The sequence below is a fragment of the Neolamprologus brichardi genome, chromosome 15 (assembly GCF_056152115.1).
Source record: "Neolamprologus brichardi isolate AB-2024 chromosome 15, ASM5615211v1, whole genome shotgun sequence".
In the NCBI taxonomy this organism is placed as follows: Eukaryota; Metazoa; Chordata; class Actinopteri; order Cichliformes; family Cichlidae; genus Neolamprologus; species Neolamprologus brichardi.
In genome coordinates, this window is record NC_142118.1 from 9,089,451 (window position 1) to 9,116,383 (window position 26,933).

The following is a 26,933-nucleotide window of genomic DNA, read 5'->3' on the forward strand; positions in this document are numbered from 1 at the left end:
TGGTCTGACCATTGATATGTCCAGAAAATGCATCAGCAAACATTAGCAATCCAAGAGTGTGGACTGCTAAACCACATGTACAAATTCACCTTCCTGACCTTAACGCCACTGAAGGCTGTCACCTGTAAACTAACTACTAGAGCCTATTCTACATTTGAGTTGTATTTTAACAAAATTTGTCATGAATCTGTTCTCTTTGATTCTAAGCAAAGTTTTCTTTCACCACATATTCTGGTTGGTGGTGAATAATCCTTCAAGAAATGGGCATTCAAATGTGATATACTCCTCAGTGCATCTCTAGTCTGATTTTAGCAGGGGTAACTGGACTGGCTGCTCCGAAGGGGATATTGGACAAATGACTAAATATAATCATTTTCCATTTAATTTGCCACCATTGGTCAGTGGTGATGCTCAAAACTGCTTCATGAAGTTTTGAATTCGTTTGCTACTTTTAAAGGTTTCCAGTCATGAACTGAAAAATGAAGCGCTTAGTCTGCGTTGCAAGATTTATTATCATCCACTGGAGCCAACAAATGCATGTAAATTTATCACAATCCGTTCAAGGTGCCCTGATACTGGTAAACCAGTGAACGTTTAAAAAATAGGGAGAATTAAATATGTAAACAATGCCATCTGGGTTGCTTTTTATCAGATTAATTATCAGATTATCAGACACTGTTCTCTTTGTGTATGGTGGGATGAACACTCATTATTATAGACTATGTTGGATACATGTTGGGGTGATTTGGTTTAGACAAAAAATGCATCAGCACAGGTTTTTTCCTTCTGGCGATGCTGCAACAATTGTAGTATTTTTGATTGAGCATACTATACAATAAAAACCCAAGAAACAAATTTGAAAATTTGTCTGCACACTGTTTACTGACCTTTGAAAAAAAAAAAAAATTCTTATACAGTATTTTTTGTATTCTTTTATAAAAGAACTGACTCTGGAACTACACTTAATGATCATCAGTAAAGACTTGAAATATATGTAAATGTTCCTATCTCCTTGTGCTTTAAGATGACCTCATTATGTAGATAATTATACAGTGGTATTTAGAAGTTTACATACAGTCATCATGGGCATGAATTTCAAGGTAATGCTGGCTTCTAATGATTTATTTTTTTTAAATTGTTCTTCTTCCGGGATGGGTGGGGGGTTATACAGCATACATCTTTCATGACTTTAAAAAACAAGAATTGGGTGCAGATCTTTGAATTTATTTCATGTTTTCTCTAATCCACAGTCAAAAATATACATACAGGTTTAAATATATATGCACTTCCACTAATAATTGGTGAAATGTCCCTTAGAGAGTTGCACCTCAAACAGACACTTTTGATAGCCATCAACAAATTTCTGGCGTAATTGGGACTGAATACTTGAACACTCTTCTTTGCAGAACTGACAGAAGCCATTTGAATTGGTTGGTTTCCTTGCATAGACGTGGCTTCTAAGCATAATTTTCAGTTGATGAGGTTGGGGCTTTGGGAAAGATATTCCAGAAGCTCAGTGTTAGCCTGCATTACCTATTCCACAACCATTGTCTTGCTGAAACACTCAACTGTGTCCAAGTTTAACCGTCTAGCGGATTAATGAATTTTGAGGTAGTCCCCCTTCATTAGGCTATCCATTTTATGCAACACACCAGTACCACTGGCAACAAAACAGCTACAGAGCATGATACTACCACCACCATGCTTGACAGTTGATGCAGTGTTGTTAGGTTTGAAAAGCCTCACCTTGATGCTTCCAAAAATACCTCTTGCTTTTGTGGTCAAATATTTTAATCTTTGTCTTGAAATATTTCTGTTGATTCTTCCTTGGTCGGCAACCTCAGTCTGGACAGTGACGCTTCTCGAATGCTGGTAGGTGCTTTGAACTTTCACCTTTAATACCTGGCCCTCCTTCACTTCATCCCCAGACAGCTATGCGTCTGAGAACCTGTCTACAATTCTGGGTAAAATTCTCTTCATCTCACTTACAAATGGAAGTTGGTAAGTCCTGCTGTCCACTACAAAGGACTGGGAATGAAAGTTCTGTTTTGAAAGTGTTAAAATTATGAAATCCAACTAAATCAAAGAATTATATATGTGTATATATCGTATCACTTAATCTCCCTTAAATAAATCTGGAGCTGCAATGTCCATCATTTTGAAAAGAAAGTCCATGCGCTCCGTTAACCCAACCCTGACATATGTGCCATCAATAGAAATCCCAGTATGTCCTCTTGACACTACAGTATGACTCAGATACATTGCATAAATTGTGGTTGATGCAGAGGTCTCAGACTCATGTCCCTAACAGAGGACAACAATGAATTGCTGGGTCTTTGCGAGGATAATACTGTGCTCTTTAGTTCATTGTTTTAGTGTGAGTCATGCCACTTAAATGGCCAACTAACCTTTTTATATGGTCATTTTTATCTCATCCAGCCAGACGACCAGTGAGCTCATGCCATGGCAAGGCACACATCCACCCCTCCCTCTACAGTTCACTAGAATCACTCATCCTTCTAGAGTATGGCTCAGAATTTGCAGTAATTTGATCACCTAATGACTCTTCAGCCAAACTGTGCTTAAGCTCCACGTCGTGTTTGTCATTTTAAAGGCAGTTTTCAGCGTTCACAAAATTCACCTGAAACCAGGTTAATCTGTCTTGGATATGATTTTTGGGAGCTTCCTTCACTGGTTGGAGGATTTTAATTCCCATGACTTTTTGCGATACAGCCAACCAAAGACGACAACAAAACGCCATTGATGCTATATTTACATTTCACTACTGACAAAAGTAAACTGTTCGCATGTGTTTTCTTTTTTGCATGAAACATTTCCCATGCAACACATTTTATATTTACAAATACAACTTTCAAAGCAAATATCTGAGTCAACACTTCACCAATCACACACAGGTACAGTTATCATTTAAAATTTAGCATAACTGACATCCTAAACATGATGCAAGGGGACCGAAAAAAGGAAAATGACACATTTCTGTATTATTGCATTAACTAAAAATACACATGCATCCATATGTAGCATCACATTTAAACTAAACTCTCATTAACGTGACAGTGGCTATCCAAAGTACCGGTGATGCTGCAGGATTCATTTTACTGATTGATCGATGTGATCCAACTAAAAATGCATGCTTTACAATGCACAAATGTTATTTTTGACTTTCACATATTAAGGAAAAAAAAGAAGTCCCTATTTAGTTTGATGTGAAACTGAAAAAAAAAATCTAATGTCTTTTAGGGGGGAGCAGGCTTTGCTAAATTGGCCCTGACTCTTGCTTGATCCACAGCGTCCAACATGTTCTTGCTGTCCATAGCCAGAGTGTGTGCGGCAGCCAGCATCTGTTTCTTACACTCCTCCTTTAGAGAAGTTATGGCATTCTGCTGAGCCAACCGCATTTTGCTGATCAGCTCCCCCATGTCGTGGTTCAGCAGCTTCTGGGTGCCTTCGATCTGCGATATTACAGAAGACCAATGGATCAGTCGTTTAGATTGCCGCTTTGATGACTGAGTTTTATGTTTTGCCAGCTCTTCGGCTGAGGAAATCTGGCGTTGCGTCAGTACTTTTATGATGCAAAAATATGGATTCTGGTTGTCCCCCTCCAAAAATGCAAACTTTAAAGGCAAGTGTATCATATTTGATGAGTTTTTGTGATTTCTACATCAGTGCGATTTTTTTAAAGTAAAAAGTTTCAAAAAATAAACTGAAAAAAATATTTTGTAGCAAATATTATATAAATTAAAATGCATATATTCAAAATCATATTTAATGTTCTTTATTATGTCAGGAGGTTCACCGAACACTATTTTTAAAAAGAAAATTGAATTTTCTGGCAATTTTTTCATGGTTCCTGATTTAAAGGGATAAAATAGTTGTATAGTTTTTGCTTTGTTTGTGTTTAAAGGGATAAAAATGCACAGAAAGGAAATGAAATAATAAAATAATGCTGTCATACTGTACCTCCGTCCTCACAGACCCGTGTAAGGTGGGCAGTATCTCATCCACACTGGTAATTAAATCTCTTAATGCCATCCCAACAGACTGTGGGCAGAAATCAATACAGAAATGACTCAGGAGCTTTGTCTTTGCATTTCAAAATTTGGCATTAAAGCAGCAACAAACTGTAACACTGAAGTGCAAAGCAGATCATTTGTCTCAGTGTACCTTGATATGGGTAATGCATTGCTCTGGCTGCAGCCCAGCGATGTCATTCTTGAGCTGGACGACTACTTTGACCAAGTTCATGACGCAGTGATATACTTTGTCATCTGTGCGGTCAAGCTCAGCTGTGGGCGCAGGCTGAAAAAGGAGTAAATAGGTTTTAAGAACTGAAATACTAAATAACATCACAAGACACTTACTTAGATAAAACAGTGGCATCAATGCCCTTTCAAAAAAAAAAGGACAAATTATGAATAATTTTTCATCCAAAAATCAAAGCTATTAAATTGAATGATCTTTTTCTATGGCCTAAAAATAATTTTAAGAAAACTAAATCTGCTTACCTTTGCTGTGAGTCGTGGCGGCTTCTCAGGCACTGCTGTATGGCAGAAAGATGAAAAATATGACAGATGAGGAGAAATAGCAGATCAAATACAAAAGGAGCGAAGGAACATCTTTAGATCATTTTAGATGTGAATCTGTGAATTGCTTTGAGTGCTTACCAATCTCGATGTCAGCCGGCTAAAAGAACAAAAGGATCTCATGAGGACGAGATGAGGAATTTTTACAATTCTACACTTTCTAATCAACAGCTCGCATTATGTATTGACAACAACGCACAAAAGTAATCATAATAATTGATGCTGCTTATAGTTATACGAGACCAATCAGCTGGTCAGTTTAAGCAGAGAAAAGCGCTTAAAAAAACAGTATTAGGTTTATGCCCTAAATGCCCTAAATTAACAGTATTGGTAATTACCAAAATCATTTTTTGTGTTTCTGTATTGATTATTACACCAGTGTGAACAAGGTGTTTAATCAAATTGATATTTTTAATGCTAAAATTAAATGATTCTCGTTATCCATTAATTTTTAAATGTACTGTTTCATAAAAAGCAGGGAGGTGCTCGTTTCTAAAAGGACATTATTATTCTTTGATTAAGATGTCAGTTATTCATGAACAGGAAAATTCATTTTAGTGGTTGAATGTTATGTCTGATTAATTTCTGACTCCTCAGGGAAGTCCAGTATGCTGCCTCAAACTTGCACATAGAATGTCACTTTCAGCTTTAAACAAGTTTTTGACAGATTTCTGAAAATTTGCAAATTTTCTTTATGACAGGTCATCTAATTAATTTGTTAAACACTGCTCATCATCTAGACTTGATAAATTAGCCTTTTAATACTTTTTTAAACTTTAAATGCTTAATTAACGTGACAAAACTCTTAAATAACACACTTCCTGTCATAAATGTATATTTCAAATTAAGAAAAAGGGAAAAGGCTTTGCAGGGTTGACTGCAACTTAAGAAAACACCAGCAATAAGAAAAACGCTGCAAAAGCACACAAAACACAACGGAAATAGGAAAAATGGAAATAGAAAACACGAAAACATAAATAGGCAAAAACTGATTTCCAAACGCACAAGGGAAGGTTTGCTGGGGAGACAATAACCCGACGGACCAGTTGCAGGAACCAAACTATGCTAAGAATTGCGCTGGGAGACTCTTAAAAGAAGTGGAGGATCTATCGCAAAGAAAAGGTGAGCAGTAAGTGTGTTAGCCTAACTATTTGCCTAAAAATCCATCATCAGTATTACATGAATCATGAGATTAAAACACACTAGCATATTTTGGTTTCTGCAACTGGTTATTGTCTCCCCAGAAATACTTCCCTGTTTTTTCATTTTTTCTATTTCCGTTTTCGTTTTTTCTATTTCCGTTTTTCCTATTTCTGTGGGTGTTTTGTGTGCTTTTGCAGCACTTTTCTTATTGCTGGTGTTTTCTTGCAGTCCGTTTGGCCTCACAGGGCCACCGTACATCAGACAATGGCAATTATAATAATTTTATCATGATAGATAGACTTCAGGTGCACAAGTTTCTATTTAATAAAATATCTAATAAAAGATTTAAACTAAGTTGACTAATAGTGGTCTATACTGATCCCTGCAGGAAATGTGACCTATGACGAAGCTCATTTTTCAGTGATCACAAACAGTCACAACTGGACTGACAACAATGTAAAAAAACCCCAAACATTTACTTTGTTTGTATTTTAGGTATCTAAAAAAAATGTATGTCTCCATTGTAACTGAATTGATTCACTAAACTGCCTGTAATTAAAATTACACTCTGTACAGGAGCACACCTACCTCTGGATTCGCAGTATCTTCTACTCCCATGGGGTCCTGCAAAGAAACAGGCAAGTTCATTTTATACAACAGAGATATAGACCCTCTCTTTGGATCTGTTATCAGGGGCACATTCCATTTAAGACTAGTGGGGCTTTTTGGATGGACAAGTAGGTTGATATTATTTAATGGTGCCTCGTTCCATGTAGCCTTCACAGCTACACTGCATTCGGAACCAGAGGAGGACAGAGACACAGGGAGGGGTTTGACAAAAGTAAAGGATGCTCTGTTCCCCACCAGCAGTCTCTCCTCCTTTTTCAGCCACTTTTTATCCTCCATCATCTGCTCTTTCTGCTTGCGGAGCGTTTCATGTATCTGGTGTTTCTCCCTCTGCCACAGGAGCTGGGCGTCTTCCCCGGTGTTCCGTTCCACTCTGAAAAACTCGTTCTCCTACAAGTACAACGATGGAAAAGTGTAATTACAATGTTACTAAAACAAAGAATCGCATGAGTATCCTCGTTCGACACAGTATAATACAGTACTTTAGTAGGTTGTGCAGCTAAACCTTTAAAGGAAGTGCTTAGTATCTCTTACCCCCATGCTGCGGCGCCGGGGCGACTTGGCAGGTAGTGTGAGAGTGTTGCTGGAGTCGACAGGAGACTGATAGTCACATGGGCTGGCCAGGTCAGGTGAGCTGGCACACAGAGCCTCATTGAGCTGCACAGATACAAACAGACACACACTTATATATGGAAAAAAATTAAAGCTACCTCAAAGGATGTGTCTAGAGGTTGCTTAAAAGTACCTGAATGTGCAGACCAATACTGAGTGTGTTCCCAAACCGCGCTGGTTTCATTCTTGAAGGCTTCAGGAAATGTAAAAGATTATAAAAATGTAATTTGTTACATCCAAATTTTAAGACTGAGCAGTAGGTAAGCTTAAAAATAATTTATACCTTAGGCGGGGGGTCAATGTTGAACTTGGACTCGAACAATTTGGTGGAACGCACTCTGTCTCTCTCTCTCTCCGCTTCCTGCTCCTTCTCCATCTTGTGGACATCACTGTTATATTTGAGACACATTTTACATCATGCCTTTGTAATGCGTTCACAAAAACTTAACATGTAGTTTCAGTTAGTCAGTAACTAATGTAGCAACTTTGTTTGTGTCAAGCCAGCTCTGAAAAGCCAGTGAATTATTAGAACTAAGTCCATAATTTACAAAACAAAGATAAATTTTTTGTCATTTTCCTTTTATGCACTACCCCAGTTATTGTTTTAAATCAAACCATCAAGTTGGCATTTAAGTCTAGACTTTCAGCTTTTAACTCAAAGAGTTTTACACAGATTTTACGTGACCCTTTTGAGAATTACAGCCAATTTTATCCGGTGTCCTCTATTTTCAGAGACTCAAAAAATAATCGGACTGTTTTATCTAAGTTAAAGATAATGTTTTTAAGGGCTGTGTAAAAATCCTTTGCAGGCAGTGCCTGAAGTTTAGAACCCATGGACATCAAAAAATGCTGTTTAACCTACTTTGAGATGCTATGTATTCACTTTTATCTCCAGTAACTGAAAATATGCTCTTTTGACTGACTAGGCCACAGACAAAATATATCCAATCTTTTTGTTTTGAGAAATTCTTGGGTTGCTTTTGCAGTATGCTGTTATGTCAAATTGTTAAATGTTGTCATTGTGTTTCTTAAATTTGTAAAGTCTTAGTTCAAGCAGTAGGATCAAAGAGATTCCTCTGATCCTGACCACCTCTCCAGCCACTCTGTGAGGTTTTATTGTAGATACATTCTATCTGGAAGATCTGTTTCTTGTGTTGTAAGCTTCCTGTAACACAGACCCAACATATGCTTTGGGTCATAATCCGTTTGCCTACTGATTAGTTTTGTAGCATTTGGCTGAATCTGAGGTCTGTACACTTCACAGTTCATCCTGCTTCTTCTATCGCCAGTCATATCATTAATAAACACTAGTGACTGAGCTCCACTGGCCACCATAGATGCCCAAGCCAGAACATTGTCTTCACCATGTTTGACAGCTGTTGTGAGGCTTTGGATTATGATGTGGTTCTAATCATGGAAACAGATGTGTGTAACCAGTGGTTTGCACCTTGTCTGTTTCCACTGAGGTCTACGTCTCTTGACTGGGACAGTGATACACCCACGTCCCTAACAGTGTTCTTGACTTGGTTAGATGATGTAAAGTTGTTTTTTTACCCATGGAAATAATTATGTCTGATTTAAAATCCAACAACTTTGGATTTTAACAGTTTTACTGTTGTTGAAAATTCAGAAGTATGATGGCGTCTTTGTCTAACAGATTATGAACCTAACTACACAGTAAAGGGTTGATTTAATGGTTTTCCTTATTTTCCGTCACATGTATATAGACAGGATATATTCTCATATTAATCATGATGTAATCATTATGTAATCCCTATGAGCCAATTGCTCAAGATTCAGACTACTACAAACTTGTAGCTAATCAGAAGCCAATCATTGTTTCAGTCAATGGCTAAAGTGACGGGCTACAAGAAGATAAAATTAAAAAAAAAAACTTCTCTAGTGGAGTCAAGAATAGAAATATGAAACTTGAAATGAGTAAAATAAACTTTTTTTTAACATAGCACTATGAGGCCAATATCTGCTTATGCAGATAATCCCAAACTTCAACTGAAAAAGATTGGGCCCACTGACCAAGCCTTAATTAAAGGATCTCAATCCAATTGTATTCTTTATAATCACTTCTTTTAATAATGCACAAAGAATTACCTGATCTTCATAACCAACTCAGTGAAACTGGGTCTTTCACTGGGGTCGTAGGACCAGCAGCGGGTCATGAGTGAGTAGAGGGCAGGAGGGCAGTTATCTGGTTTGGGCAGTCTGATGCCTTGCTCCAGCTGGTTGATCACAGCTCTGTTCTCAAGCCAGAAAAACGGCTGCTGTCCACCGCTCATTATCTCCCACATACACACAGCTAGAAAACAACACAGAAACAAAAATAAGCTTGGGAATGTCCACCCTCCAGTTCATTATTCATTTTCAGATTGTGTAATAGACTACAAATAGAAAATATCAGGCAATAAGGATGAAATTCAACACATTAAGAAGAATAGCAAACAAAGACAAACAAATGCCACCTGAAGCAGTCATTGTGGTGCTTGGTAATGGAGCTAGTAGTAATTATAACTATTCATTATTCATGTTTTTGATTATTTTCATTAATTGCACTTTTCAAAAAAGTTATTTTTCCACCAGATGAAGCTCAAAAAGCTTTATTTTGCTTTATTTTACAATAAGCTGTGTAAAATAGAATATTTCATTCTTGTACTTAAAAACAAACTATGGCTCTCCGACAGGAAGCAGCTGTTGGGTCAGAATCTACCTAATATAGTGCTATAATAAAGTGATATATAAATAAATTATGGTATGGTAATATATCTCATGTTTTTAATGCATATCCTATAGCTTTATTTTAGCTATATCAGCCTTCAGTCCACTTTATGTCCACAGTTGTATCAGTCACTGTTGCAAAAAGAAATACATGAACTAAATAACATGTATTTTGTGAGAAAATATTACAGATCTGGGTCAATAATAGTGTTTAGTTCATGCTTAAAAATTCATAATGGAAATCATAAGTATGGTTGAATTCAGTGCATGAAAACACACAGTGCAGAACAAATTCATTTTACATTGTTGGCCACATACAGCCCAGTTTGATCTTAAGTGGGCCGGATGAGAGAAACTCCCTTTTCTGTCAGTGTAAAGATATTTAACTACACATTTAATGTCTAATATATTTAATCATGAAAAAGAAGTGCAATTTCAACAGTACCTATCAGTTTTTAGTCATTGTATGGCTGCTTTGGGCTTAAATTGTAAGAAATAAATGTGAAAATTACAGAAAACTGCACAGACTGACCTGGAATTGGAAAACGTAACTTTTTTTAATCAATTAACAGGATATATCTTTTTTCTTCCGGGGACGAGCTGTAAAAATCATAAATTTTATAGTAACTATAAAATATAAAATAAAAAGTAATTTTAAGTAACACTGAGGAAGCGCTAATGAATTAATACAGGCTAGGTACTGAGTGAAATATTATGGTCATTATTAATCAGAAGATTTAGGAATGCTACTGGAGCTGATGGGCAGTAATTAATAAATACATGTCATGTGGTTGGAGTCATGTACCTGCGATGCGTTCAATGGTGGGAAATAAGTGCAGGATTTTACTCTGGGTTACAATATCATATAATGAAAAAGCAGGAACTCTATTACTTATTTGCATTGGTTTAGTGTGAATGGCCATGGTCTTTATCAGTAGGAAGGAAAAGGCTAAAATTTATGCCCTTCTTCACATTTTCCAAAGTCGTCCAGTGGGCCATATTGGAGTCTTTGTCAGGCTAATTCAGGGTCCCAGGCCTTGTGTTTGTTTATGTTTTAGAAAAGCTGATTTACATTAGGGGAGGATATCAAATAGTCAGGCATCATAAAGGTAATTCCTCACTCTCTTAGGCCTCAAAGGTCAGAGGATGCCAGTGTTTCAGTACTTTTGTAAAAGCACTAGGAGTAAATACACATGAAAGGCTGTTAGGTTGGGATTCTGAGCCTTCTGAGGTTTAAAATTCCCCCATGTAAACCATCAGTGTTTGAGCTAAAAAAGCAAAACAAAGAAAAGAAGAATAACAGAGTCCACTGTTATGTGTGTGTGCACGCTATCTGTAATGTAGAGTCATATCAGCTTAAATAATCCCTGCCTCGTCATAAAACTGTGTAGCCCTTGTTTCGGTTGATTATTAACCAGTAACCTGACCTTTTTCTATGTGCGAGTGTTTCTTAGTCTCTTGTGCACCAAACCCTCAAAATGTCACCGAGCTGTTGAAGGTAAATGCGTAACAAGCTCACCAAACATCCACACATCACTAGCTGAGGTAAAACGCCTGAAATTAATGGATTCTGGGGCCATCCACTTGATTGGTAATCGGGTCACAGATGCTGCAAAGAAATTAGCACACTGTATTATAGTCAAGATAGTCAAAGCCATGGTTTTTAAAGATTTTTCCAAATAAGTTGATTAATTTGTGTATTTGTTTTAAATATTCTTTTATTTTTCTATTGACAAGGAGACATAACAGACTGTGGTTTAACTGTATAGATCCTTTAATCGAAAATTCTGATCAAAATTATTACATGACTTAAAACAATAATGTGAACAAGATCAAAATATAGGAAAAACATAACAGAAGCGTTTACAGTTAAAGTATTTTATAAATCTAGCTGATATTTTATGTTTATTGCATGAAACATTTGTGTTAGTTCAAGAGTGTCTCTTTTACCTTTGTAGTATTCTTCATCCTCTATGTACCTTGATAGACCAAAGTCTCCAAGCTTCACACAGTCCGGACTGGCGACTAATATATTCCGAACTGCTATGTCTCTGTGAGCGGACAGGATTGGAGGAAAGGTTGATGTTTATGTGGGTACAGGTGGATAATGTAGGTAAGATTCAGGGGAAATGTAAATAATGCATGTTAAAACCTGAAATTGTGCACTCAAACAGTCTGCAGACAACTCAATGGAACATGTTGTTCTGCTGTTTCAGTACAACTTTCCTCTTTTCAATGTTTTAAGCTTAAATAAAACAAAGTTTTTCCAAAATGTGAAGACTTCATCACTCATTCACACTAGAGTTAAAATACGACGGTAGGCTCCTCTCCTTGCAACTAGGAAAAAAGGCTGCATTCAATTTTTTAGCTGGTGGACCGATTGCAAATAGTTGCAGACCAACTGTGTTGCCTGCGTGGCGCCCACTTTCAATCAAAAGGCGACTGAGTAGGATGCATTGTGGGAGAAAACCCAACGATACAAATCCAACTCTTTGAATCAACTTGAGATATTATGTCTGCTTCGTTTGTCATGAATTAACAAAGAAGCATGCCTCACCTGGCCATCAAACTGCTTGTCACTACTTGAACCTCTGGAAATGGAGGAGTGTGTGTAAAAATGGCTGTAATTCTTAAGCTGAAAGTGTGGATTACATTTGAGAAGCAGACCCTCGGGTAGACCCAGAAACCACAGTACAGATTATATATCTCGACTGTCGAGAGTCGAGATATATAATCCCTCCTGGACTGGAAACTCCTCGGGATTTCCCAGGAGGAACTGGAAAGTGATGCTGGGGACAAGGATATCTGAAATACCCGCCTAAGCTGGTGCTACTTTTATGTCAGACCATGATCATTTATGCTCAAAGGAGGCAGAGCTTATAACACTGTGACCTTTCTTTTGAATAAAAGCATTCATTTTTTAATTAAGAAGAGATGTAAAAAAAAAAAGAATAAAAAAAATGTACCTGTGTACCATGTTAACCCCTCCGAGGTAGACGAGAGCTTTGCAGATCTGCAGGCTGAACAGCACCAAGGTTGTATTTGTCAGCTTTTCTTTGTTTTGAACCAGGTAGTGTCCCAGCTGCAAGAAAATCAATAATGCGTTTAATCAGTCAGGAATTCACATGTGCGACATCTGCTGTGGCATCCAGAAGCTACACTAGTTTAAAAAGAAAAAAGAACATATATTAAATGCATATTTTCTATAACCAATCAGGAAATGAGGACTAACCTCCCCATACTGATAAAGCTCCATGACAATCCACACGGGATTCTCCTCTATGATTCCAATCAGTCTGACGATGTGGGGATGGTCGAGGTTCTTCATGATTACTGACAAACACAAACATCACAACTTATCAGGACAACTCTGTCAGTTACTGCTGGCACAGTTGTCGTGAACGAAGCAGCTGTTTTAGAAATCTTTTTCTCTGCGTACCTGCTTCACTCATGAATTTTTCCATCACGTCAGGTGAACAGTCTTTGCAGGTTTTCACTGCCACATTAACTCTTTCACCATGCTGTCCAATTAAACACATGTTACTGCACATTCACTTTGCGTGCTGCCATTTATTTCTAATGCAATCGTGTATTTTACAGATGCTCTGTAACACACCGCACTTAAACCCTTTAACCTTACAGCTTTTTTGTATACTCCGTCGTAGACTTCCCCAAAAAAACCCTCGCCGAGGATTCGGCCGAGAACGATGTCATTTCGCTCGATGCCGTATTTCACAACTGCAGAGCAACAGTAACATTTGTGAACATTAAAAAGTGAGTTTTCACAGGTATGAACCTGCAACAGAATTGAATAAAGACTTTTCCGAACCTGATTTTGGCCTTTCATCAATCTCACAGTAGATATCTGAACCTAAAAATGCAAAAGCTCATTTTTATTGTCTTCATAATAACGTCACTATTAAAAGGAATTTGGTTTTTAACTATTAAAAAGTGTACAGCATAGGTTGTTAAAATTCCGAGCTCACCCATACTGTGTCTGAGTGAGCTTGTCTCTCTGCTGCTCCAAGGAAAAGACAAAATGGGGGAAAGCCTAAGTCAGAAATGTTCAAATTAGAGCACTGACTGCATGAGTCAGTAAAACAGCCACTTACCCAGTAGGAATTTCAGGTAGGGAGGTTCTTGCATTGGCATCTAGGATAGGAAGTAGTAATGAGAATCCAGATTTACTTTTAAGAATATATTTCAAACAGCTTTTAAGACAATGGTCAATCCTTAAAAACAATATGTTGCCCTTTATTGCAAATTTTAACTCCAGTGATTGTCAAGAAAACAATAGATGAATCTTACACACCTTTATTTGGTCGGTGGATAACACTTTCATCTGTGTTGTTTTCCAAGCGGCAGTACCCGTCAATAAGATCAATCATGTTCTCAGCTGTAGCGACCGTGGCCACATTGATGGTCAGACGCTATCAATGAGGACACAATGGCATGTCACAAAAATACATAGACTGAATGGCCAGTTTAGAAAATACCAATATCTCATCAGCCAACCACATGGCAGCAATGCATTTAGTCATGTAGACCGGCAAAAGCTCAAACATTAAAATAAGGTGAGCTAGGTAAGAAATGTGAGTTAAGTGACTGTGAATGTGGCATGGCTGTTGCTGCTCAGCGTGCTGGTCTGAGTATTTCACACACTGAACTTTACAGAGAGTAGTCCAAACAGAGAAAGTATCCAATGAGCAGCAGTTCTCTGGATGAAAATGCCTGGTTGACGCTAGAGGTCAGAAGGAAATCAGTTTGAGTTGATAGAACGGCACAAGTAGGTGTTGAATGCACAAGACATCAAACCTTAAAGCAAATTGGGCGATCGTGGCTCAAGAGGCCTTGTAATCGGAAGGTTGCCGGTTCGAGCCCCGGCTTGGACAGTCTCAGTCGTTGTGTCCTTGGGCAAGACACTTCACCTACCGCTTACTGGTGTTGGCCGCTTATGTCAGTCTGCCCTGTGGCTACAACTGTACCTTGCCTCCACCAGTGTGTGAATGAATGGGTGGATGACTGGGTGTGTAAAGCGCTTTGGGGTCCCTAGGGGGGACTAGTAAAAGCGCTATACAAATACAGGCCATTTACCATTTACCATGGGCTACAACCACAGGAGACCACACTATGTGCCACACCGGTCAGCTAAGAGACTACAATTCACACAAGTTCACCAAAACTGGACAACATAAGATAGGAAAAATTGCTTGTTTAATGAATCTTTAATGTTGCTGCAACATTTGCTTAGTGGGGGTCAGAATTGGGTCTACAACACATAAAAGCATAAATAAATCCTGCCTTGTTCATGCTGCTGGTGATGCTGTAATTGTGTGGGGGAAACTTTTCTTGGTACATGTTGACCTAGCACCAGCTGAACATAGTTTCAACACCCAACACATTTGCTAACCATGCCCATGCCTTTCTGACCACAGTGTACCCATCTTCTGATGAAACACAACATGTCACAAAGCTCACTGCTTTCTTAAACATAGCAATGAGTTCACTGTACTAAATGGCCTCAGATCTTAATTCACATCATGAATGTGCACCCGACAAATCTGCATTAACTTTGTGATGTTAATATGGATCAATATCTCTGAGCAATGTTTCCAGCACCTTCACAAATCTGTGCCACAAAGAATCGAGGGAGTGCTGAAGAGAAAACAGTCCAATCAAATACCAACGAGGTGTACCTAACAAAGGGAGCTATTGAGTGACATTCCCTAATATTTCAAACTATAGGGAGGAATATTACACTTACTTGCTTCGCGCCCTCTATGTCAAGATTTAGGAGAGCCTTGCCATCGTTCTGCGATATGCATTGTACTTTCTTAATTTGTTTGAAGTCAGCTAAAAACACAGCCTGCCACACAAAAGGAATGAATGCAATGATTAAATTATGAAGTTAAACCTGTGTGCAAGATTAACAAAATCTTAATCACGCTTACAGCTGAATCCTTCTGTGTGCGTTGGCGAATTCCTCTCCCACCGACGACCAGCTCCACCGACAGACTCCAGCCTTGCTATTGACAAATAAAAACATTTGAAACATTAATACCTCAAACAGTAAATCTACAGATCTTGGAGTTCTGGACAAGCTAAACGAGATCTATTTTGTTATTTATGAATAAGACACGATTCATTGCTCCAGATGAACATCGTGTTCCTGCTCACCACTAGTTCACAGGGGAAGGCCTCTTCATCGTAGCTGACGAACTCCTTAAGCGTCTCAAAAAACTTGATCATGCAGTTATCCTCCTTGAGTGTTGCAAATTGCTGAAATGTTTGCTGAATCATCTTGCGCAGGGGCCTAGGCTGGATCACAGCCACAGAGATTTGAAAATGGTAAAACTTGCACTTTTGCACAATAGTGACTCAATATTAATTTGCAAAGGAAGTATCATAATTTGTGGGTGCCTGTTTAGGTAGGACACACTAAGTCACGTTTAGAGAAATTTACCTTCATGCTGTTAATCAGCTGCTGTGGAAAGAAAAGGTCCAGGCCAACTTCTTTTCTAAATTGGTAAAACAAACAAAAAACCTTAGAAGAATATTCAGAATTAAAAACATACTCTAGAGCTTGAAAGGCAATCTATTGCCGACGTTAGCTGTTTGTCAAACTGTTGGTACTGGCATTTATAATGGCCAATAAATATAAATAAAAATTTCAGTTCAAGTTTTTTGGTAAGGAACAATAAATAGCTACACATATTTAGGGTGTCTCAAAGAAATGAATAAATATAATATATAATAATGTATCGGCTTTTTAAATCATCATCATGTCATTTAAATTTTATATTGAGCTTGCATCAACCGGTATGCAGCCTGTTTGAATTGGTCCTGATTTTCCTCCATGCTGTGACTTGTCTTACTTTTTTTCTTTGTCTTTTACTTAGTATTACATAATTTCCCTAGGGATTAATGAGGTATTCTGATTCTGATTTAATATTTAAAAAATGGTCTTTTAGTTTAATTCAAGGCATTTTTAATCATGTTTTGAAGCTGAGGGCTCACAACCCATGAAGTGTCACTTTTAGGGTAACGTAAGTAAACAACACCAGTTAAACTGGATTTAAAAGCCTTTAATGTAATATTAGAGCGAGAACTCTTTGTACTGTACAGAAAGTAAAAACTTACTCTAGCAGCTCAAAGTTAGATTTCTTTTCAAGACCTTTTGCATTCATGTCTTTGTAGAACCGCCTGTGAAAACAGAGTGAGAATAAAGGTACAAAATGATTAATAAAAATAAAGGCAAATGTGAGCAATTTAACTATAGCTTTTGATCATTCTATTAAATACAAAGCACAGCAATATGGGTTAAGTTATGAAAGAGCCTGCAAGAGCGAGATGATTGGAAAGTGTACAGTAAATACACCCAGTTCAGTCACCTCACACTCACAGCGAGGTAAGGAATGCAGTGACTCACCTGATCTCCAAACAACCAAGCTGCAATGCCATCCCGTCACTGACTTTACTGGCATGATACTGCATGTAATCACTACGCACCTATAATAAAACGTCACAAATTTGAGTTTTATGCGAATACCAACAAAACAATTCTAAATAGAACTTCAAACAAAGTCAGTCAGGACTCTTTAAATTAAAAGAAAACCATTTCCACCTAGAGTGATTTTTACTTGACTTTGCAGCACCAACCCAGTCTATCATCAATGACAACAGGCTTCTTTAGTAGAGTTGGGTTGCAAAGCGACTTGCAAAGGCAGCAGCAAATTTAGCTAGGCTTAAGCAACTAAAGTAACACACTCTACACGAGATTTGCTAAAATGATGCACAGGATATCAGTTAAACAACAACAACAAGTACAATAGAGGCATGAAGCTTTTATGATAGGATAACAAATACAGTTACCTGTTGGTAAAAATACACAAAGGTCGATCTGTCATCTTTGAATTTTTCCACAAAATTCACAGGAATGTATCTGATACGAAGGTCATATCTGTGCTCGAAAGGAAAATATAGATATCAGCTTACAAATAAAACTCAATACAATAAAGCTTACAAAAAGTACATATGTTAATTACAGATTAATATCCTAATAGTCCATCAGTACCTCCACTCAGCTTCCAGATGATTGCTCTCATAGCGCTTCTCCACTTCTCCGACAGTCAGGTCTGGATGGAGCCAGTGAAGTTCTTCTGACTTCAGGTGCTTTAGCATGAGGCCATAGCATCCTGCGTGTTGAACGTTTGGCCCTAAACGCCCGCTGACCAGAATCGAACGAATGATAGCCTAAAGGAGAAAAAAAGAAGTTTAAAAAAATACTTTTTGAAAAGATTTTTGGTCATCCTTCAGTTTATTGAAATTTCTGGTTTAAACTCGTTTAAATATGTAATGGCGATAAAATTATAACATTAAGTGGTGGAAACACGATTTGGCACTTCCCTTTTTTGACAATGAAATTCTCTTCCCCATATTTTCTGGGCTACACTCTCACCCTAATTTGCCAGGAGTTGTCACATTTCACCAGCTTGAAATTCTTGCCCAGGTTGTTGTTGGTGCAGAAGCACACTTTAAGGATTTTGACAGGTCCACCATCCCCAGAGAATTGTGCTTCAGGGCCAGCCTCCGTTTCATTTTGTCGTGGACTGGGCACCTTCCAGGACAGGGTGTCACCAGACATCACCTCATACATTGTCAAAGGTGGGTTGGCATCATCACATCAAATTCATCCTTTAAACAGAGAAAAGAAAAACAATACTTTATATACACAGTGCTTTTTTTTTTTTTAGATGGACATCTGGGTAAACAAAGGTTTAACTGGAAGAACTGAGTGATAATAATTTCTTCAAAAGAAAAGGACACACTGTTCTGTGAGTTGCTTCATTATACTACTACAGTCATGCGATGCTTCACTTTGAAGCTGTGATCTTTTGCCATGTGGCTGCTATGATTCATATCATTTTTTCTGAGATATCCAGATTACATTCTTTCTCAACCAGATTTCAAGTGAGGACCTGCAAGGTTTTGGAGTAAAACTAATGGCTGCTCTAAAACCGGTTTGAGAGCAGCCATTCACAAACATGCAAGTACAATGAAATATTGAATTCTTTGCATTTTCATCTCCATAATATTTCGCTACTAAACGCTGTTTCTCTATTAACAACATTCCTTTTGCCACCTGTTAACTACCAGTTCATTTTCACTCTTTCCCTGCAAATGATTTGTTATAAAATGTGTTGTCTAAATAGCTTGGGAAGAAAGTGACTGGACTTCTTCGACTTTGTGGAGACATTTGACCTTTCATCCAAGAGGCTGCCTCAGTTCAATTCAATTCAATTCAGTTAAATTCAATTTATACAGCACCAAATCACAACAACAGTCGCCTCAATGCGCTTTATATTCTAAAGTAGACCTTACAATAACACATACAGAGAAAAATCCAACAATCATATGACCCCCTATGAGCAAGCACTTTGGCAAAAGTGGGAAGGAAAAACTCCCTTTTAACAGGAAGAAACCTCCAGCAGAACCAGGCTCAGGGAGGAGTGGCCATCTGGCACGACCGGTTGGGGTGAGAGAAGGAAGACAGGATAAAAGACATGCTGTGGAAGTTCTAAAACCAAAATAGTGGACAGTCCCTTAAGAGGACATATTTAGAAGTATAAAGTTAGTTAGCAGTATAAACTCAACCACCTACAACATTTCCAAGCTCCTTGCCAACATCCTAGCTCACACCACAACCCACCATGAACGACCATGACTGAAAAGAGGAGATTGCTTACGACACCTCTCAGCCACCTACAATGCAGTTTTAAAATGACTTCCCAGAAGCTTAAAACCCCAACTCACATCTTGTGTCAGGTGACCTCAATAGGTCGCGTGTTAGAGTAAGGCGAGGTCTCAGAGCGATTTCATGTGAAACCGCTGGTGGTAATAACCCACATGTTTTTTCATACTTTGCCTCATGTGATGACACACATGATTCATAGTGGGTCAACGACCCTCTTACGGAGCTTGGACCATCTTAAGGGTTTAAATACCTGGAACTCCTGACCATTTGGTTTCAGAGCTGAATGAGCCGTCTTTTGGATGACAGTTCAAAGAGTATACCAAAGTAAGACAGGTGAAACACTGTCATGAAGGTTAGAGGTCCAGTTGCTTTCTTTCCAAGGTCCTTAGGCTAATCATGATCTGGATCACTGAGAACCTACACAGAAAATCTGTCAGGCAAAAGAATAACATATAATTCATGTTGCTTTGTTCAAACATACATTTTAATCACGTGTTTATGGTCATTTTAAACGTTGTAGTTAAACTTTCTATTAATTTGGTGTTAAATGCCATTTGCGGTCCAACTGCAGAGACTACTAGCCCACCGGGGGAATGTAGCAATGTTTTTAACACAACTGTCGGTATAAATACCAAGGTTATGCATAAGCTTGGTATGCATGCTCATTAAATTAAAAAAACCCTTGAATGTTAAAACTCCTGACAGCACACTGAGACTACAACTTCCACAGGCTCACCAAAACTGGACAATAGAAGATTGGAAAAATATTATCTGGTCTAATGAGTTGCATGTAGCTGCTGTGTGATGCTATTCTGTCAACATGGACCAAAATCTCTGAAGAACATTTCCAGACGTTTGCTGAATCTATACCATGAAGAATTAAGGCAGTTCTGAAGGCAAAAGGAGGTCTGACATAGTACTTCATTAATGGAGTGACTGGAGTTTAAGTTTCCTTAAATCCATAAGTAATTGCACTTACAGTATGCAGTATGAAAGTGATGGCCTAACCTCTGTGTGTAAAGATTGGAAAAGGACAGTAAAAGTGTGCAAACCAACACAACAACACTGAAATCCACTGGAAACCAAAAATCATTGAGTTACTGACTAGCGACTATAACATCATTGTGTTGGGCATTTTCCATCCTGTTTTTAATTATAAGAAATTGGCTTCTTTGAGTTTTATTAAAGGATAACTTAATCATTTGAAATTCTAGGAATTCTTTTTCTTCTCATTCATGTCCAGTATGCTATAGCTAGCAGGCAGTTAGCTTACCTTTAGAGCTATATATTAGCCTGTCACAAAACTATCAGTTTTGCCATATAATTTGTCTTTTGATTTCAGATGTAAAAACCTTTTACATCACAAATACTTGTAGTAATTTGGAAATATTGCAGTTGTCTGACACAGCAGGCCAGACTCTATAATGTGGATTTTCTGCAGCGCATTTAGCATAGTACACATCTCAGCTGAATAGATGGTGGCACAGACTCACAGGTGTCAGATTCAGACACAAAAATCCAGCACAAGTGATGCTCTGTTTAGTACAATGACTGGAATAACTATCTAAGCCTGAAGGTGTCAAAATCTGCCTACCACCAAAACTGATCAGATATGCTAACTGGTTCAGCATTACGTTGAGCATACAGACCTGACATTCTAAATCCAAAATACTAAAAAGCAATAAAGACCCCTCCTTCTATCATAATTGTTAATGTTTTATATATGTTTTTTTTTTTTTTTTAAATCTAGTAAGGTTTTTAGGTCTTGTACTATGCTTTGCTCATGAGATTGGCATAGACTATATACATAACATTTAACTAAATCTTAATTCATTTTTAGTGTTTTTTCTTAAACCAATTTTAATGGTTTTGAAGCCACTGGAGCTTTTTTCAGCTGTCACATGACTAACACACCAAGACAGACAACCAGTCATGCTCATATTCCCCCCCTAATCTAGGATCGCCAATTGACCTAACAAGCATTTTGGGACTGGAAGAAATCCACAGTGTACCTTGAGAGAGCAAGAGGAACAGGTAAACTGCACACAGAAAAGTACCAGCCGGTCAGTGGATTCAAATCTGAGACCTTCTTGGTGTGAGGCATCAGTCCCAAACACTGCACCGCTGTGCTGTCCTGAATTAAAATTATGGCTTGTTAAAACAACATGCAATGATAAAAAAAAAAAAAAATCCTTTCTTTTTCATGTAGGAATATTTATCTATCCTCCAAGAGCAGATAGGAATATTTTTGAACGCATTCGAGCAACAGGAGATTCTGCACTGACCATTTGGTGATCTGAGATTTTAACAGTTCTTATGGCTGTGATAAAATAACAGCTATAAAAACACTTTTGGAATTAGACGATAATTTGTTCGCTGTTCTGAAAAGCAAGGGTGCTGTACACCCTGTGACCAACCAAGTTATGTGACACAGATAAAGGCAGGAATTACCGTGTGAACAAAAACTAAATAAATAAATGCACAGAAGCTCTTACCTTCTTATGACCAATCAAAAACTGAAGGCTCAGCAAACCGAGCAAAAGAAACAAGCTGCAACACGCATACCTCAAAATACTGTCGATCGGAAAAGTGTCTTCTGTCTGTCATGAGGTGTTTCCGTACAAATGAAACTCCACGCTGTTAGTCCGTGAGGGAGCCGAGCAGCGTTAATTCTTTCAGGGCTTTCTGCTGCTTTTCGACTGTGTTTGTTAGCCTGAGGCCATGAATTCCTCAGCAGGGCTGAGTGGGTGTGTTTGTGTGTAAGTGTGTGTGTGTGCGTGTGTATGTGTAGAAAAGAAAAAGAGAAGATGAGTGTGAAGCAAAGGCGGCATGTTACACCATCACCTGGGTGTGGGCAGCCTGAAAGAGGGGTTCCAGGAGACAGAGTGAAGTTTAAAATTACTTACCAAGAAAAAGCATCCATGGACTGAACATGTGGATTCCACTGATTGCTGTCAGTAAACCTAAACATTACATACTGCTACAAATGGCCAAACACCATTGCAAAATCCTTTGTGACAAAATATTTGCACAAGGCTTATTACACAGTATACCATGAAGGGTTTGACGTCATAGGGTCAACAACAACCACAACAACAGCAACAACAAGACAGAAAAAAAAATCATCGAAACAAGACCACTGGTTGTCGTAAGATCTTAAACACGCTGTTGGGCAAGCGTGTGAGACTAGATTTAGTTTTTAACACTTCAACACACAAATCAGGAACAACGAGGCACAGACATGGACAGGTCCCTGTTTAAACTGGGCTTCTTACCAAGTATAAAGACTGGCTTTAAAAGCCAAGCAAAGTATTTCTGGAAAGAGGCGAGCGTTAACAAAAACCTTTTGTTTGTTGGCGGTGAGTCACAATTAATAAAAAGAAACAAAAACCTGACAACACACAAATATAGGCAACTGAGCACTTGTGTCACTCAGATAGACCAATTTATCGCTTTTGAATGATTTCAGTTCCTCTTATGTAACTGCAGATTACTTCCTTCTGACTTTCAGACTGATGGTAAAAAAAAAAAACTATGCTTTTTTTTAGGTTTTTGAATTATTGTGATGAAAGTAATGAAGAAAACAAGTCTCAATTCAATCATTAACAAAAATAATTTCCCACAAAATGGCAGGTTAGATTTGTTGCCTTTCTTTGCTCATTTTACAATCAGATAGATTAGATTAATATATCAATGATGAATTAATAAATTTAGAAATAATGTTCAGATACCTCAAAGTAAGTTCCTGTGTTTTAATGGCAGTGAGCTCTCTTGATTATAGGAAAAGAGCCATCCAATTCTAGAGAAGGACAGTCATGTCACGCAGAATGAGCTCTCAAAAAAAGTCAACACGCACACACAAACACACACTTTTTAAAAGTCCCCAAGTAATCACAGACAACCATGAAGTCTTTTCTTCTGATTGTCTGTAAAAACACTCTGTTTTTTTTAAAGTTTTTTGGTTCATAAGTGAACAAAAGTGACACTTGCCAGGCACACGCGTTGTTGCCACTCGCACACTGTCACGCTGGCACTTGAGTTGTTATGGTAACGACTGTTCTCTCCAGGGAGTTTTTTTTTTTTTTAACACAAACTGAGAGCGAGGTGGAGTGAACTAACTGTTTCAACACTCATCCACAACAGAGGCCTCAGCGGGACAATAAGTGGAAATATTCATTACCGCAGACAATTATCTAGAGGAGTTACTGCTGTATGCCTCCGCTATTATTCTGCTGGGATCTAATGAAAACAGCATCAACTGAGGAGGGCGTATGGACGCTGATAAATGAGAAGGAAATTCCACAAGAAAATGAGTGGCAAGGCAGAAACTTTAAACAAGGCTGCACTTAGAGGACAGTGGAGGGTGTACAGAAACGCTAAACTGATTCTGCAATGCAGTAGGTCTCAGAGAAATAATGGCCACCAACACGCAGCTGGGGAAAGTCTAACACACTGTAAGGTTCTTTTGATTACTTTTATCCTTTTTTTATTATGTAAAAACTTGCTTTTTTCCACGACCTGGCTTTTTGCTAAGTTTAAGCTTGCATATAAAACTTTACTCCTGTTTACATTCAGTCTATTTGGAAAGCTCCCATCAGAGTGAGACCAGTAACACTTAAGCTGCAACTCCAAGTTCATTAATCAGTTAGTTGCTTGAAATAAAAACAGTCTCTCTTCATTGTTTTAAGGATTAAATATCTTTGTTCAAGCTCTGTTTTATATAATTGTGAAAAAATAATCGTAGGTTTTTAGTCCTTAATTTATTGTTCATTAGTAAGTATTATATCAGTAGTTGCCGTTCGGTTCAGTGTTATTTATTTTGCACCAATCACAGGGACAGTTAACTCAAGGCACGTTATACTGCAAAGTAAAGACCCTGAAATAACTGGGGGGAGCAGTTAGGGACAGTGGGAAGGAAAAACTCCCTTTTAACAGGAAGAACCGTCCAGCAGAACCAGGCTCAGGGAGCAGCACCCAGATACCAATCCTCATATGAAATATTTGATGCTTTTATTTCACGATCTTGAGTTTAGACACAGCCTTTCTTGAACAAAGTTCAAGTTTTCAAGTTTATAATTTGCAGTAATTTAAAGTTTGTTCACTACATTCAACCTCTCCTTTTAGCTGTAAACTTTCCTATTCAGCATCTAAATGACTCCTGCATTAAAGCAAACATGTATTTAAAGATATGACCACGCGTTTTAAATTACTGCTGAGAGATGCTTGTCATCTTTTCTTTTAATAAATGAAAAGCATGCTCGGTTGACTGACTTGCCCGTTGCAGAATATCCCATTTCACTGCCTTGAATAACTTGTCGGTTTGCACCTTGTTGCAAACTCTCTATATTTACATTCATGCAGACGCCTCCATGGTAGATACTGACAATGATACACCTATCTCCCTGAGTGTGTTCTTGTCTTCTTTAGATGTTGTGAAGTTGTTTGTCTTAACCATGGAAATAATCCTGTCATCACACACATTAGTCATCTTCTGTGGACTTGCAGGCCTTTTGGTACCAGGCTGTTGATTTGCCCGCTCCTGAAATTTCTGCAACTCTCTGATAGGGTTATTTTGTTTTTCAGTCAAATGACTGAATCCTTCACTTTTACTGACATTTATTTGGGCCTAAGTGAAAACTTATAAAATAAAACAAATCTATTATTGATATTAGTTAGGCTTTCTATTTTGCACATCCTCTGACAGCCTCTCGGGTTTCTTTCTAAAGCAGCAGTAGCAGCCAGACAGCTGTGTATATGGAAGACACTGTGTTTCCCAAAATCTGTCATGACATGCACACCTGACAGTAACATCCATTCCTTGAACAAGTCTCATCACATGGTGTTTCTGGGAATTGGTATCGGAAAACTCTCACCGGTCATTATCTTACCTACCTTTTTTACTATGTGTGTGTATATATATTAGAAACAAATCTTACTCTTGATATCTGAGAGTAAAAAAAAGTTAATTCCTCTCCTGTAGAGATGATAAAACTACAGCAGTTATTGTGTAACCTCTGTTCCTGGTGGAAACACAGCGCAGGCAGGCAGGCAGGCTTACTCTCTAAACACATTTGTGCTGAGGGTCTGCATATTGCAACGTCATGACCCCAGGCACTGGAATGCGGCGGGCTGCCTCCTCACCTGCACAGACATGCTTTGATAATGAACAAAGTTTTCTTTCTATGTGAAAAAACAGCAGCTAGGACTCCACAATCTGCCGTGACACTCAGCTGCTTATCCTGAAAACACACTTGCACAAGCCTCACATTTTTTTCACTTTCCTATCAGTCAAAGAAAATATTTTAAAACTCACGTTTGTGGATAGTTTAAAGAATGAAAATGAATAAAACAAATTCTGGATTTGCATGCTTGTGCGATCGTATAAATGTTGGCCAATCAGTCTTTTATTAACTTGTACAGTACATTTGGGCCTATGGCAAACACTCGGATTAATCATAATGGTTTGTTCAGCAGTATCTGGAAACCCCTGTGCTCACAGAAACATAAACACGAGTTAATCTTTGAGTCTTACCTGATTCTGATTGAACTTCCCTGAGAATAAAAGCTTTATGGAAAGTACAATTCCTCCCGGAGAGCCCTGTGCACGTCAGTTCGCCTCTCGCACTGTTAGTCGAGCAGAAGGGGCAGGTAGCCACTCCCTCACCTCTGGCGTGCTGATCTAAGGTGAGTCGACTTCCTTATTTCAGGAGACTTTCATGATCCGGGATAAATAAACTGTCTCCCCAACAGTTTTGAACTGTTTACGACCCAGGAATGATTTTTGAAATATAATACAAAAAAGCAAAGAGAAACCGAGTTCTTTAAAATCAAATATGCACAAACCCTGTCCTGAAATATTCTTATATTTATTCTCTCCCGTCTAACAAACTTTTTCCTCTACGTTAAGTCACCTTCACTGGTGTTATGTTATAGCTAAATCTTCTGAACACCAGAGGGCGCTGTACGCTCAAAAATATCGGGCTGACGTTAAGCGCCAACCTGCAACCTCCAACTATTTGTATAAGCAGATATAACTCAAGTCCTGAATGCAGTTGTCTCATGCGACCTTAGATCAGCTATTATTTTTTCCTTATATAGCTCATGTTATAAAAAAGTGGACTCATCTACACTGAGCTTTCCTGTTGAGGTTTTTGATTTCGTTGATTATAAGCAGAAGGACAGTCTTTAGGATAATACAGGTTTGAAGGATGTTTATCTGCTTTAAATCCTTTATTTAGTTAACGCATACATACAGTCCAAAGCATCACTTTTCTTAGCAGGATAGCGGTGGGTTTGGAGCCTATCCCAGCCCCTATCCAGGGTACACAGGGCTAATTTAGAATCACCACTTAACTAATTTCCTCCCAGTTGGACTGCTGGAGGAAACCAGAGCACGTGCAAGCTCCACATAGAGGTCCCAGCCAACCAGCCGCAATGAGGCAAATGAGCCAACAGTGTTTACC

At 38.2% G+C, this 26,933-nt stretch overlaps 1 protein-coding gene across 5 annotated transcripts; it reads right to left on the reverse strand.

Moving 5' to 3' along the window:
- Positions 1-2,669: 2,669 nt before the first annotated feature.
- ptk2bb (protein tyrosine kinase 2 beta, b) lies at positions 2,670-26,135 on the reverse strand. Of its 5 annotated transcripts, XM_087852789.1 has the most exons (31): positions 21,966-22,202; positions 18,175-18,410; positions 17,791-17,969; positions 17,589-17,676; positions 17,146-17,225; positions 16,857-16,919; positions 16,180-16,234; positions 15,894-16,034; positions 15,668-15,742; positions 15,481-15,582; positions 14,029-14,146; positions 13,829-13,868; positions 13,703-13,734; positions 13,546-13,587; positions 13,357-13,454; positions 13,156-13,237; positions 12,949-13,049; positions 12,683-12,798; positions 11,667-11,767; positions 11,236-11,325; positions 9,096-9,300; positions 7,270-7,375; positions 7,120-7,179; positions 6,909-7,031; positions 6,612-6,764; positions 6,336-6,371; positions 4,686-4,704; positions 4,527-4,561; positions 4,186-4,320; positions 3,982-4,062; positions 2,670-3,473 (listed from the first exon to the last, which is right to left on the reverse strand). In XM_087852789.1, exons 2-31 carry the CDS (start codon positions 18,370-18,372, stop codon positions 3,258-3,260), a joined length of 2,970 nt encoding a protein of 989 aa, XP_087708915.1. In that variant the 5' UTR covers positions 18,373-18,410; positions 21,966-22,202; the 3' UTR covers positions 2,670-3,257. The 5 variants fall into 5 exon arrangements, with proteins under 5 accessions (XP_087708915.1, XP_087708912.1, XP_087708914.1 ...); XM_087852786.1 differs by lacking the exon at positions 21,966-22,202 and adding an exon at positions 26,003-26,135 and having other exon boundaries at positions 6,336-6,764; XM_087852788.1 differs by having other exon boundaries at positions 6,336-6,764; positions 22,036-22,203.
- Between the last annotated feature and the right edge of the window lie 798 nt (positions 26,136-26,933).